Source organism: Tenebrio molitor, chromosome 1 (genome assembly GCF_963966145.1).
Source record: "Tenebrio molitor chromosome 1, icTenMoli1.1, whole genome shotgun sequence".
NCBI lineage: Eukaryota > Metazoa > Arthropoda > Insecta > Coleoptera > Tenebrionidae > Tenebrio > Tenebrio molitor.
In genome coordinates, this window is record NC_091046.1 from 21,386,519 (window position 1) to 21,401,892 (window position 15,374).

The 15,374-nt window shown below is 36.7% G+C and overlaps 1 protein-coding gene and 1 long non-coding RNA gene across 17 annotated transcripts in view; one reads left to right on the plus strand and one right to left on the minus strand.

The window, feature by feature from the left end:
- The window catches only part of Dscam2 (Down syndrome cell adhesion molecule 2), a 431,544-nt gene that overhangs the window by 272,087 nt on the left and 144,083 nt on the right, over positions 1 to 15,374 (plus strand). For 13 of the 16 annotated variants that reach the window (XR_011156457.1, XR_011156456.1, XR_011156459.1 and 10 more), the window contains 2 exons: positions 1,015 to 1,170; positions 1,237 to 1,392. The exons of 2 other annotated variants lie outside the window; for them this stretch is intronic. Coding sequence is in view for 10 of the 14 variants with exons in the window: in XM_069036617.1 (XP_068892718.1) it covers positions 1,015 to 1,170; positions 1,237 to 1,392 (312 nt within the window). In the remaining 4 variants the exon portion in view is untranslated. Of the gene's footprint in view, positions 1 to 1,014; positions 1,171 to 1,236; positions 1,393 to 14,831; positions 15,102 to 15,374 lie in introns of those variants that run through there. One more of the 16 variants, XM_069036628.1, reaches the window with a different exon arrangement.
- LOC138122377 (uncharacterized) lies at positions 2,797 to 3,449 on the minus strand. The gene is made up of 2 exons (XR_011156463.1): positions 3,223 to 3,449; positions 2,797 to 3,171 (listed from the first exon to the last, which is right to left on the minus strand). It is a non-coding gene; the product is annotated as an uncharacterized lncRNA (long non-coding RNA).

Genomic DNA, 15,374 nt, shown 5'->3' on the forward strand with positions numbered 1-15,374 from the left:
CACCTGTAAACTTACAATATTTGTCGTGTCTTTATGGTTTATATATAACCAGGTATATTATACCGTGAGTTATTTTATTTTACTGAACATAGGATTCAGGGATCTGTAAGTTTGGTTACCTATTTCAAATGAATTGACTTGTCCATTTTAGAACTGAACATAGCCATTTTACATTGTATGTTCAGCGAAATAAAAAACGCAGTGTATACAGCTACTCCTGCAGCTCTGCACTGAGGTCAGTCAGGTCACAACACAATGAACACTGAAAAGTGACAAGTGACGCACAGTTGATTGTTTTTCGCTCGTTCCGCAAAAAATCTCGACTCCCGAGATTTTAGCTTGCCGTGTCGTGCTGCGAACGATTTTCGCTTGTGCTGCGAACGATTTTACCGTATCGCATGAAACTAATTCACTGCCCAGGAATAAAATGTATGTAGTGCGCCTAAAGAAGTTTTCACTTCAAAAATATTCGATGAAAAAAAATTAATGTTTAAAAAATGTTTGTTTGAAAGAGTGATGAAATTTATTACGTGGACTTCCATAACACCCTGTATACTATCATTTTTATAACTTTCAATTAATTACAAATCACATTATTCCGAAAGATTGTCCATGTTACGTCACGAATTGAAGATTCTTAAGAAAAACGACCCCCATTCGCGGGAGGTTCGCTGGTGCGTTTTAACATTACATGTTACATTACAGGCTCGGCTCGCGTACTCTGTATGAGCTCGGCCCGGCTCACATAGTCTGTAGAGTCCCTTACAGGTCGGCTAGCATAGTCTGTACGCGCCTTAAAGTTCTTCTTCATAGTCGAATTTAAATTCTAACTCAAAACTGTATTAGGCTGGTCCCAAATGTTTTGCAATAATGTTTTGTTACATGCTGCTTCAATTATCGCCAGGCTTTACATTATATTACAATTTTTAATTGCAAATAAAAACTTTGAAAGACCGTTAGCTATGTACACGACCAAAATTTATTAAATAATTGTATGTTGTATTTTAATTTTAGTGCCCAGTATGCCGCCTGAAGATGTAAGATGTGCCGCCTTAACTTCACAATCTTTACAAGTTAGTTGGCAGCCCCCACCAACTGAACATTGTAATGGACTTTTACAAGGATACAAACTAACTTATGAACCAGTTTTAGACAATAATAATTGGAGAGGTATAACATACCAGAATATAATAATTGCATTATACATTTTTCATGTTATGTAACATTTTTGTACAGATAATGATGAAGTTGAAACTAGAAAAACGACCGCTTTAACGACAGTAATCACTGGTCTGAGAAAATTTACCAACTACAGCTTGCAAGTATTGGCGTTTACAAAAGTTGGCGAAGGAGTCTTTGCTCTACCAACATACTGTCAAACAGAGGAGGATGGTAAGTAAATAATATTTATCTAATCGCTATCAGCTGATAATTAGCAACTAATTATTTTCACAGTTTCTATAACTAAAAATTTTTGCCTCAAGATATATTTTTTTACTTATTTCATTTTCTTTGTGTTTTTCATGTACATATATCATTTATTATATATACAGAGTGAAATTGATATACATCAGAATATTAAAACCCTAGAATCTTCAGACCATTTGTGAAAATCACGTGCATTTAATTTTACGCTATACATTCGCATGAGGGCAGAAATTCGATGTACAAGATAAGCCCAAAAGTTGAGTACGTCACTGATATTACGTTAGGAATAAGATTAAAAAGTTATCGAGTGTAACGTGTAAAAAACAGCAAAAAGTTTCGTTATCGCGGGTACTAGTAGCACGTTTTCATTCAGAGTATTCTTTCACGTTTTTGTGGCTCGGTGTATTTAAAGTGCTTTTCGGCTATTTCATTCATAGTAAGGTTTTGTGACTCTCTGTTTTTAAAGCGTTTTTGAGGATATTCATGTTTCGGTTTATTAGGGCTTACAGAAACGTCTTGTTGGGGATGAAATTAAGTTAAACTGGACTTAATGAATTTAATTTGTAAACACATTTTCGGTTTATTCATTTGTTGAAGATTCTATGGTTTACATATTATGATGCATTTCAATTTCACCCTGTATACATACAGGCTATCCCGAAAATGGCGCACTACCGGTGCACTACGGTGTAGAAAAGATTACCGTAAATGTGGAAAAAATGTTTTAAAAATATTATATTGGACTTATTTGCTCATTTGGCGGTCTTTGAAAGTGGCACTTAACAGGTCAATTATTTCGAAATAAATAAAATTGTCATGAAAATGACCTCTAATCGTATATATTATCACAAAGTACAAGATCACTCACTACCAACATCCGATCCTGCATAATAGAGAATTTAGAAGTTTAGGAAATCGTAAAAATTATCTTAAATCCACTACGGCAACACAGCAAGGTAATGATGTACGAGTATATATGCCATTCACGATGTTTTGGCATAAGGGGAGGCCGTGGAAAAAGTGCATTTAAGTTGGCAGTAAAGCCTGTCTGTTGAATTTGGTTATGGTTTTCTAAATTTGAGGTTATAAACTGCGTCATTGTCTAGTGCATTGTTGTCAGTTTTACTAGTTTGCAATAGAACAATACTCACACATTTTTAATCCAATTTTACAAAACAGGAAACTGACTTGAACATACTACAGAATAGTAGGGACCGGGACCGAAAGACGAAGTGGCTCCTGTTAATTTATGCACCACTTAGATAACCCACCTATACAGTGTCTTAACCAACCAGTTAGTAACTTCTCGATGAATTTTTCATTTTAACCAAAACATTCCTAAAACTAGATTGTATAAAATCTTGTACCTACTTATTAAGCCTTACTTTATTCGAATCTTTCTGCAAAATATTTACACACCCATTGTCTATGACAAAAAAGAACAAAACTATTCAACTTCCATAATTTCATTAGTAAATTCTGAATCATTACCTGCATCAAAATCCCAATCAAATTCCGAGTCAGATTCTCCTAATGAAATTATTAAAGGAAGAACGTTTTCAAATGAAAGATTTCACATTAATTTTGCCCAATCTTCCGAAATAAGTTCTTCACAATATCAATCACAGGATCAAGCCATAAATTCACAACTCTATCGCGAAGTTATAATAGGTGTTACAAAAACCCTGTGCCATTTCAATTGGGTCGTTGTTTCTTCCTGCTACATATTTATCTTGTACTCACCTACGATTCAATTTATACACAAAAAAAAAACTTGACTTCATTGTAACTTACTGAAAATATATCCTGCAGTCTAATACAAACACCATCAATACGTTTTAAAGTCGCTTAATTATGATTACGGTAAATTCGGCAACATGTTACGTTCATTTTGATAGGTCCGCATGTCAGGCACTTTAGTGACAGCAGAGATGACAGAAATCAAACATGTATCCAACGTTAAAAAATGAAATCATAGCCTCCCCTTATGCCAAAACATCGTGAATGGTATATATCTTTGTTTACATTGTACTATCGTTTTTGCAATAATTGATTTTTTTTTTGAATTTTTTTTTCATGTATACTTGATTTCAAAAAAATAGCTTTGTTTCTATGGTAACATTAAAGTGACAAAAGCCCAAATCATCAATAAGCAAGAAGGAAGTTAGCGGATGAAATTCATGTTACCTAGAAACACTTTAAAGCGGGCCATTTACATTAGGAAAATATTACAAAAATCGCTTTTAGCACTTGTACGCATTTTTTTTGAAATCAAGTGTACATTTAAACATCCTCGATAAGGTAGTAAGTAGGTAGTGAGTGCGCCATTTTCGGGACACCTGTATATACAGGCTGTCTTTAAAAAACGGCCCACGCTATAACTTTGCTATTGATAACCCAAATGAAAATAGCTATTTATGCACCGAGGGCGTTACAACGATGATTACGCCCGGAGAACGATGAATCCAGCTCGAGGGCTTTTTTAAAAAAAAAGACAAAGAACTGGCATCTTTGTGTACACTTTACCTACATAAATACAACATTTGGTAGCCTATGAAACAAAAACAAATTGTTTATTTATAATTGTCAAATTTTCTTTTGTGTTACAATTATGAATTGATGAGGGCGTTATGAATTCATTCCGCCCGCTTATTCTTATTACGCCCTCTTATTATGCCCCGGTTGTTATGAACATTTTTACGTATTTCGTATCCTAGGAGTTATCATTCAATTATAGTAAAGTGAAAAATAAAAAAATATACCTACAGAAAACGAAATGGCTCTAAAAACACTACAAACCTGAATGAGCATTTAATTTTTATACCATCTACCCATTTATTTGCAATGGGCAACTTTTATTTTTCAAATGGTAATCTATATTTTTTTTTCTACAAACACTAAACTAGCCAGCAGTTCCTCGTCTGTAAGAGGCTTCTTTTGAGAGGTGCTATATTTTACTCGTTTAGATGGTCCCGGTTCTCCTTCCATTATATTTCTAAAATTAATATAAACTTACATATTCGTACACGCGCCGTATGCCCATCAACGCCTCTGGGGCGGGCAACATTTTACTTTGTGAATATTTAAATTCGAAAATGTTGTTGCATTAAAAACTCAAATAAAAAAAACAAATCATAATTCACAACTAAATAAAATTAGCAAAAAATGTATAAAAACCTACCGCAATCTCTCCGCGTCAACGATCACAGTGAAATAATCAATACGTCAAACATACGATCGATCTTCAGCAACCAAGAATACACCAGAAAACACAAACCTGTACTGTATGCCCTGACGCAATATCGTTCGAGTCCAAGCAGTCCGGTATATTGTATGTAGCTTTGAATCTTATGAATATCAAACACAAACAGTAAAAGTCAATTTTTAACACGGCATACATGCATAAAAATTAAGTTTTTTCCACTAGTGTTAAAAGTAACGATAAGTCGTTTGTCACAATGACGTTTTGACAGAGCAGCACAGAAAGACCCATGAATACCAGAATAATAAGCTCTATAGTCGACTCAAGTTGCAAAAAACCACTTGTCATTGGCAACAGCATTTTTTCAATATTTTTGAATCAAATAAAGGCACAAAGGGACCTAAAAATCATTGTTTGGATTGAATATTTCCCATATAAGTACAGTTTTAAAGTAATTTCAAACGACTAATGCCATAAAAATGCTGTTGCAAATCCAAATTGGTTTTTTGCAACTTGAGTCAACATACCTACCTACAATCGAGGGACGGTGTTGAAACAGGTAACACTCCATGACTCAATGCTGTTCTGCGTCCTGCTTTCAATTATATTTTTAACATAACCTCATTTTTTAAGTGCTTTTAATGGTACTGTTTGTAGAAAAAATATGTGTATGATATTCGTGTTAAAAGTGATTTTATTTTGTTAGAAGGGTTTCTGCACTCGCTGCGCTCGTTCCGAAATCTTCCCTTCTCTCAAAATAAAATCTTACTTTTAACACTTATATCATTCATAAATAACTATTATTGATTCTGTTAGAGTTTTTTTTTCTGATTGTAATGGCATAAAAAAAACTATACCCTTTGATAACAAAATTTCCGAAAAAAAAGGAAATTGTGTTGCATCAAATAATATCTGCTCACGTTGGAATGAACATCAGTGGTGCAAATGACCTGACCTGTTACTATGACAACTCATATGAAAGTTAATGCCAAATGTGTGCGATTTGCACCACTGATGTTCAATCCAACCTGAACAGGATACAGTAGCGGCTCGTCAAGATCAAAACCGGGTAGGCACCAGCAATTTTTTTGGTCAGTCACTTGGTCAGTTTTTTCGCGTTATTTTTTTTTTTGACCTTGCACCAGTTCAACGGTGGTGATGGATATAATGCTTATTATTATAAAGGCGAGACGTAATTTCAAGATGTTCCACTTTTCCCTAACCTGGACGTTTTGAAAATGACAGTAACATTAAGAAAATCATGCATTGGGTTTATTATGGAAAATAAACGACAACTCTTGCTGGCACAAAAAAATTGCAATATAAATTAGACTTGATAATTTCACGATTTTCCCGTACGCTATTCTTATCTAAACTTTTCTAAAAAAACGAAAAAGAACGAATTTACAAGCAAAAGCAATATGCTCTTTACTCTTACTGTGCTTCTCTAATGCACGCCCTAAATCGTTCAAATCAGAATACCCCGTTTTTGTCCACACTGTCTCATTATTAGTCACGAACAGATTAAAAAAAAAGTTTTTTAAGTAATTTACTGCCAACAAGCCAATCATATTTTCCGTACCTACCATGAATTAGTAAATGCACTATTCTGTTTACCAGTAGTTGCCAAAGTTTTACTTAGATCAGTTACATCAGGACAGGGTCTCTATAACTGTTTAATCTACATAAAACTTATCTTCGTAGGAAAGTTTTCAACATCGGCATTTATTTATCAAAAAATCGAGATCGACGTTAACAGGAACGACAACCGCCTCTTGTTCTTTACTGGTACTTGCCATTGAGATCATTTTTATTAAATTGCTACTTACCTACTTACCATCACTACTCTGCATAACCTAAATAAACCGCAATGTTTAACAACAACAACATTAAATTTCAACTTCTGTTCGAGGTCGAGCTGAAGGAACGCATGATTCACGCCCGCGCCGCTTCCCAACCTTTTCGACACAACCATTGTGTCCGTTAATCGCTCATAGTCACAATAATCCTAATATAAAATAAAATTTTACGACTACAATGAAAATGGCAAAACTACAGAGGCATTGCCTCGAGTTGCACTTTGCTAACACGCAGTAACCAATAACAGTGTATGACGGGTTGATGGTATTCAGTTCTTTATTTCACCAACCACACAGCTTAGGCGGAAAAATGAAGTGGCATATTCTACGGTGCCTCTACGGTACGCTGAACGCTCTGAATAAATCTACGCTCTGGGCTCTGCAGTCCGAAGCGAAGGGACCGAATGCAAAACGCGCCAAATACAAAATACATAATCAAATTAACACATGCAACAGTTATTCTTCGATAATAATTAATTCAATGTAGGTACAAAATAAATATATACAAACATAAAAATACTTTTATACTAAAAAAAATCAAAAATTATCTATTAAAAAAGATTTTGGTTAGTAAAGTATTTGGTGAGGCACTGCCTCACCTGCCTACCCGGAGAAGCCGCCCCTGACAGGATACAGTTATTGTACTTTTGTATTAAGTGCGCAAAATGATTGTTTCTTGTTGGCGGATGAGAATGAGTTTTTGGTCGAGATCGTCAGGTCGAGACTTCAAACTCATTCGAATGCGCCAACAAAACAATCATCTTGCGCACGAAATACAAACACTACTTTTTCTACAACCGCATTTTAAAATTTTTGAATTTTTAAATTTTTGTAAAATTTTCCTTGGATGCTAAAATATTTGTGAAAAAGTTTCCTTGGATACTAAAATATAACTATTTTTCACTACTAGTAATAAAGTCTACCGTTATCGGTTGTCATAGAACACTGAGAAGTTTCGTTTTTCTACGTTGGCCCAGTGACAGGTAAATAATTTTTCATTATTAACCAGTGGTGAATAATGGAACAACCGTCACCTAGCAACGAAAGATTGTCGTCTATTTCATTGGTTAACGTAGACGATGTTCATACCAACTGTCAAGAAGTGACAACTCGGACCCGTCGCATCCAACAAAATAATTTGATTAATAATTATTATCAGAAGGGGTTTTAACGTATCTAGTAGTGAAAAAAATAGTATATAAACCACGGTGAAGAAGTCCCTTATAGCCTTCGCGCCTTACAACCCTCGGCGCGCCTCGGGCTCTAATCTTGGCGCTCTGGCTATAATCATGAACTTCTCCACCTTGGTATATAATATACTGTTTTAGCATCCAAGGAAACTTTTTGACTAATATTTTTTCAATATCAAAAATTACATACCTACTTTGCGACTTGATAACGATGCATAAATGTCACGTTTTTTTGAGGGTTGTAGAAAAATTATATTTATCTGGACTTCACTTAAATGTCAATTCTACGCACGTTTCATGTTGCAAATTTCATTTTTAGCATATCGTAATGAAAGTGGCACTTTTTTACACGAAAAATCGTAGTGAAAGTAGCACTTTTTACATCATTTTCTTGGAGATGATTGTCAAAGCATACTTATTTTTTTTGTTGTAATTTTTCATAAATCCTTTTTCATGCCGCCGGCCGTTATCGACGGTTTTGCATGAATCAAAATCCGTCGGCCTAGTACTTACAAAAGTGACCTTGGTTAAAAATTCGCTAGAGAATGGCAGGCAGCATTGATTCTTAAATGTCAACAAAGTTTGACATAGAAGCTACTTTGATTGAATTAATTAATATACGGGGTGATCAAGAAGGACTGTTTAAGTTGGTAACACTGGATCGTATTTTAAATCGTATAACAAGAGTAACTTCCGGTTGTTGGTGGCTTGTCGTTGTTAATGCTATACCTACAGGCTGTTTGATAAAAAACGCCTCAACCCATAACTTTTTTATTTATTATGCGATTTCAATGAACAAAAAAACCAAAGATATGGTTTTTCATGCGCTACGAAGCAGCCATAAAAAAAATTTTTGGCGTTATTTTCAGTAGCTAACGATAGTCAACTTTTTTTTTTTTTAATGGACACATGTAGTTTTTTAGGCTTAGTCTGGTAAAGTATTTTTTTTCTGAATCTAATGATGTATTAAAAGTTATCGTTTGGTCCATAGCTGACTGAAAAAAAATAAAACAATTTTTAATTGTGGTTCAGCTTATTATGAAATTTTCGAGTGTGCCGTGAAAAACAATTGGAATAGAAATAGCAACAAATGTCAAGTGTGAGTTTGAAAATTTTCAGGAGAAAGAGTTTTAATATTATTTTCTTGGAAAACATGAATAATAATTATTTAAAAAAAAAAACTGACTGATTATGATTTTTATTACACTCGAACATAAAATAATAGTCAAATGACTGCTATCCTGCATGACTGACAATGTTGTTATTTTATACTTAAATAAAAAAAGTTTAAAAATGTAGATGAAAATTTCTAAGCTGACGTTTAGATGACATTTATCGTACTTTGTATTCCGATTGTTTTTCACGGCACTCTTAAAAATTTTATAATAAGCTGAACCACAAAAAATTGTTTTATTTTTTTTTCAGTTAGCTATGAACCAAATGATAACTTTCAATACATCATTAGATTCAGAAAAAAAACATGTGTCCATTTAAAAAAAAAGTTGACTATCGTTAGCTATTGAAGATAACGCCAAAAAAAAAATTACTTATGGCTGTTTTGTAGCACTTGAAAAACCATATCTTCGATTTTTTTGTTCATTGAAATCGGGTAATAAATAAAAAAGTTATGGGTTGAGGCGTTTTTCATCAAACAGCCTGTATATTCAGATATTTGTCAAATAAACCAACAAAACATATCCAGTTGCACTGTTATAAATAACCGAATTAAAAAATGTTCTCAATTGTACTGCCAACTTAAACAGTCCTTCTTGATCACCCGGTAGAATATAGTCTAACGGTGTCCGTTTCCCAGTCTGCTCCGACCTGTCGGGCAAATACGACGTGCCGACGAGTGTGATCAGAGCAGTGTATACAGTGAACGCTGAAAAACCGATTGACCCACAGAAACAATTAGAAAGCCAAAAGAGAAAACAGCGAGACCAAAAAAGAACACCGTAGTAACACCTAGATGCCCAAGGCCCATGGCCTACGGCCCACGCCGAGAAATAAGAGTGATCCTTAACAGGGGCAAAATAAATCCTCAACCGTCTTCTGCTACTAAAAACAGCACCGGCGACGGTGAAACTGCCGAAAAAGAGACAATGAATTCTCAAGCATCCACACTAACAAACTGCAATGAATCTGAATGGGAGGGCCCCGTATCCGGACTCAAATCGCAACGACTACTTGAGAAAAACTACCCCCCGCTGAGACTAAGGAACTCATTTGAACCGCTGGCCAGCACGAGTGAACTAGAGTAAATGGACACCGCGACAGCGGAGCCCAACAGCAATGTCGTAAGGGCATCTAACAATGATGTAACGAAAGAAAAAATGCCGCCCCCGATAATTGTGCACGGCTTTTTCAAAAAACACGCTAGGTTCACAGCGAGACTGCAGGGTGAAATAGGGAAGCACTACACGGTAAAATTTACAAAGTTCAACACAAACATTCACACAAAGAACAAAAAAGACTGGGTAAAAGTGCAAGAGATACTAAAACACGATAATATAGAGTTCCACACGTACACGCACAAGGACAACAAAACACATGCGTTCGTACTAAGGGGCTTGGACCAAAAACCTGAGCTGGAAGATATCGCCGAGGCCTTGAAGACAGAACAAATCGCCATCATAAATATATACAACATGAGGGCCACAAATAGACCAGCGTACCTAGTGGTAACTGATAACACAATAACGATGGCAAAGCTGGATAACATAAAATATGTGCTCAATACGAAAATAACATGGCACCGGCACATGAACAGCAAGGTGTTTGTGCAGTGCCATCGCTGTCAGAAATGGGGGCACGCAACAGCTAACTGTCACGCAAGGCCAAGGTGCCTCAAATGCGCCGAGGAACACCTGACACGAGAATGTCCCATTGACAGAACAGACACCCCAAGATGTGCAAACTGCAGCGGCAACCACACTGCGAACAACATTGAATGCCCGGTATACATTCAAAAACTCGACGCCGCACAGGAAAAAAGAACAAGGAGAAATAACATCAGCGATAAATCCAAACTAGTCCCTGCGCCGCCGCCAGCGAGAAACGCCTGGGAAAAAAGAACAAGTACCACCGGACACGAAGCAACCCCCACACACAACCGAACCACAGACACCACAATAGGAGACAACCCTCAAGCACAGCAAAGTAACACCATGAACCTACTCACTCAAATCAAAGAACTAAATAACCTGTGCAACATAAACAACCTAATTAGAGCCCTCACTGACTTAAACAAACTACTCAGAAAAACAACCACCTCGGAGGAGCGTTTTATGACTGTACTACAGTTTACTCAAAATGTAGCCAGCTATAACATTTAATCTTAAAATAGTCATCTGGAACGCAAACTCCCTTCAGCAAAAAACGGGAATACTTAAAGAATACCTAACTAGGGAGAAAATTGACCTAATCATGATCAGCGAAACTTGTCTCAAGCCAACAGACAAAATCGAAATCGGCGGCTACAAAGTCCACAGGAACGACAGGACAAACGCGGAACGTGCATCAGGTGGAGTCGCCCTAATTATAAAGGAGGATATACCACACGCCACGACCAAGATCAAAACAACCCAGATCGAACAAATAGGCGTAAAACTAAAAAACAACTTGCACATCTTCTCGATCTACAACAGGCCATACCCAAACAAGCTGTTCAAGCCGGACCTAGACAAATTATGTGGGTCCGCTAACAAAGTGCTAATCGGGGGTGACTTCAATGCCAAACACCCCGATTGGAATTGTGCAAGGTCAAACCCAAGCGGCACTGTACTCAAAGCATACGCGGACGAAAATGACATAATAATAAACTTCCCCAATCAACCTACACACTACCCAGACAACGTAATGACGCCGACGACGATTGATCTCTACCTGGCCAAAAACGTAACCATCACAGACGGACCGTTTGCAACAGCAGACCTCGACTCGGATCACAACCCAGTTACCGTCCAAATACCCTTCCAGCAGAGACAAACACGAACAAGACAAGCAACGAAACAATACAAAACGGACTGGAAAAAATATAAAAATCTGTTAGACAAAATGATCAAAATAAACCACCAAATAAAAACGGTCGAAGAGCTGGATGAAGAAGTAGAAAAACTGACACAAGACATAAAAACCGCGCACGACAAAAGCACAGTAAAAATCAAAACAAACAGCCACACCAATGCCATCAGTGAAAAAGTGAGGGATCTAATTAACAAGAAGAACAGATTCAGGAGAATATGGCAAAGGACACAGGACAAATTATACAAAGCAAACATGACCGAATTAAGCAGGCAAATACGCGAGCAAATCTCACGCGAGAAAAACGACAAGTGGAGAAGCAGACTCGAAAAGATCGAACCCGGAGAAAATGCGCTGTACAAAATAACTAAAATCCTACGTAAAAAACGAAAACCGCTGGGAGAAATTGAATACGAAAATACCACTGCCATGACCGATAAGGAAAAAGCCGACCTACTAGCCAACTACTATAGCAGCGTACACGACCTTGATCTTGAAAACAGAGCCTTGACCGATAGACAAAAAGAAATAATCGACCTCACGGAAAAACTAACGAATTCAACACCCGAGCTCGACGAGAAATACTGCAGACGAAACCTAACCAGCCCGAACGAAGTCAAAATGGTCATCAAAAAACTGCCCAACAATAAGGCCCCAGGACTCGACAATATTACGAACCGCATGGTAAAAAATGTAACGCACAAAACGGTCGTCCAACTGCACTATATTATAAATGCAACAATCAAGCTGCAACACTTTCCGTCTCCCTGGAAAAGGGCCCTCGTAATTCCGATACGCAAGCCAAACAAAAACACAGCGGCCCCCGAAAACTTCCGACCGATAAGCCTCCTATCAGGATTAAGCAAAGTAGCCGAAAAAATAATAAACAACCGGATACAAAAATACGACAGCAAGCTACGGATTACGCAGGACGAGCAATTCGGGTTCAGATCGGAACATGATACGACGCAACAGATAAGCAGGATTGTGACCGAAGTAATCAACAACTACAACAAGGACAACGTAACACAAATGACGATATTAGACATACAAAAGGCCTTTGACAGAGTCTGGGTGCAGGGGCTGATTGCAAAACTTATGAAAACTAAACTCCCAATAAATTTAATAAAACTCTTGCTATCGTACCTCACAAACAGAACCCTGCAAGTCAAAGTGGAAAACGCCATTTCGCATATCAAACCAATCAAAGCAGGTGGCCCGCAAGGATCCGTCCTCGGACCAAAATTATTTACATTATATATACATGACATTCCAAAGTTCGAAAAGACGAACCTAGCACTCTATGCGGATGACACAGCGATCTACGCGAGATCCTACTACGCAGATGTCGCCAACAAACAAGTCCAAATTCACATGGACAAAATAGAAAAATACTACAGTGAATGGCTCATCAATATAAACGCTAACAAGACCGAATCAATCATATTTACAAGGAAATTCACAAATAACAAAATAATAACTAAGCTGAGAGTTAAAGGAGAAAAGATAGATCCGCAGCCCACAGTCAAATACCTTGGGGTCCACCTAGACTCAAGGCTAAACTTTAAGCAACATCTGAGAAAAACTAAAGCCAAAGCTGAAGCTGCACTCAAAACACTCTACCCATTAATGGCAAGAAGAAGTAAGCTCAATGTGGAAAATAAAACCAGAATATACAAAACGATAATACGACCAATAATTACATATGCTGCTCCAGTATGGTGCGGAGTAAGCGACACTGCCCTACATTGCCTACAAACACTGCAAAATAAATGTCTGAAGCTTGCAACTAACTCTAGCCCATACACCAAAATATCCAACTTGCACAATGAGACAGAAACGGAAATGCTGCGTGAGCACCTAGAGAAACTATCATACAACTTCTACAAGTATCGGCTGCAACACAGCAGATTAACCCAAAACCTAACAAAAATAAGAAGACACAACGCCCAAGTACACATAAGACACAAGCTACCATACATGAGGCTCAAAATATTCGAGGAGCAGGAATAAGAAAAACACATAAATTCGCCACAAAGTAACAAGATCAAAACATCGACAACACCACAAATCAAAACAAAACAAAAATGTACATATGTAAATAGTCTGTATATAGTACTATGTAGAATAGCAAGGGTAAGAATAAGAAAAGGAAGAAAAGTCAATTATAGCCATCCAAACCGGAAGACCCGAACTACTGGAGACCCGGAGAAAACATACTACCGTGGGGGATCGAGCGCGAGCGCGGGCAAACAATGGGGTTCGCCCGCGGGCGTGGCTTCGCGCCTCAACGGACAAACAAGACAAAAAAATAATCAAACAACAAATCACATCATAATTATCTGAAATGCTAAATGTTAGCATCACAAACAAACCATAATCTCTGATAGTCCCCGTGGAGAGAAGAATCGAATAAAACAACTATAAAAATTTGTAGCCTAAGGGCAAAAAAATTTAATGTATGTATTTAAAATGAATAAAGACGTGCTAAATTGGAATTGGTGTCCGTTTCGGCTCAGGGACGCGAGGGTTGCGGGTTCTATTCCGACTGTGAAAACATTTTTTTTCTTTTTAAAAATGATTTAAATTTGTCGGCATGAAAAATTTTGTGGATTACACGTCCAGAAAATGTTTTGCGAGTGCTCGTATTGCTCGCCGCGGCTAGGCTCCTTGGCTACACAATACCACTCACACTCGCAAAATATCATTTTCTGGACTAGTAATCCAAATAACTATTAAACCAAATTTCTCAACTTACATGGATATGCAAAAAAATAGTGTGTACAACACGTTATGAAAGTCTCTTTTTTTTACTAATTTGGTTGATTAACTACGGAGTAATCAAATCTGTTGGTAAGAATGAAATTTGGCAAATTTAAAATTTACCAACGAAGGTTAATTTTTGTAATAGTATAAACATAACCTGCATAACCAAGAATGTTTTTAATGTCATCTCATGTTAAAAAATCCGGTCAGTGCGTGGTCAGTGCCAATTACTAGACAAAAATCACCAGTATTTTCAATTGTTTCATTGCCAACAGACAGACAGACAGACAGACAGTCATTGTTGATCACGCTGTATTTGTACAACTAGTTATGAAAGTCATACTTTTTTTCATGAATTTGCAGATTGATTAACGAGGACGTAGCCATTGCCATCTAGAACACCAGACAGCGTGTGACGTGACAAGGAAGGCCAAACGTCAAATTTGTTTACATTTTCAGAAAGTATCAAATACATACGGTGTTTTAATCATTCTTATGGAAGATTGAAAATTGTGAGATAAGCAAAAGCTTGATGGCAAGTGTATACCGGATGTCCACTCTCAAAGTCGAACATAGGCAATTAACACCTGTGATTAACACTGCATTCAGTTTAAAGATATTATGCCATTATTTGGATACATCAATAATATTAAAGTACCTAATTAACAGTTTAAGCAGTTTTTATTACAAATTCTTTAATGCAGTTCCTACCTTAGTTAATAATAAATCTAAATAATTTGCTGAATTTAAATTTCCGTTTATTTCAAATAGACCATATTGTTATTAATCCCAGCCCAGATCTGAATTTTTTGAGGATACTCAGTTCTAGTAGGAATATTTACTCGAAGTGTTTTGGACATTTGGTTCGGTATTTAGTGTAAAAGTAGATTCGTCTGTGAAGCAAAT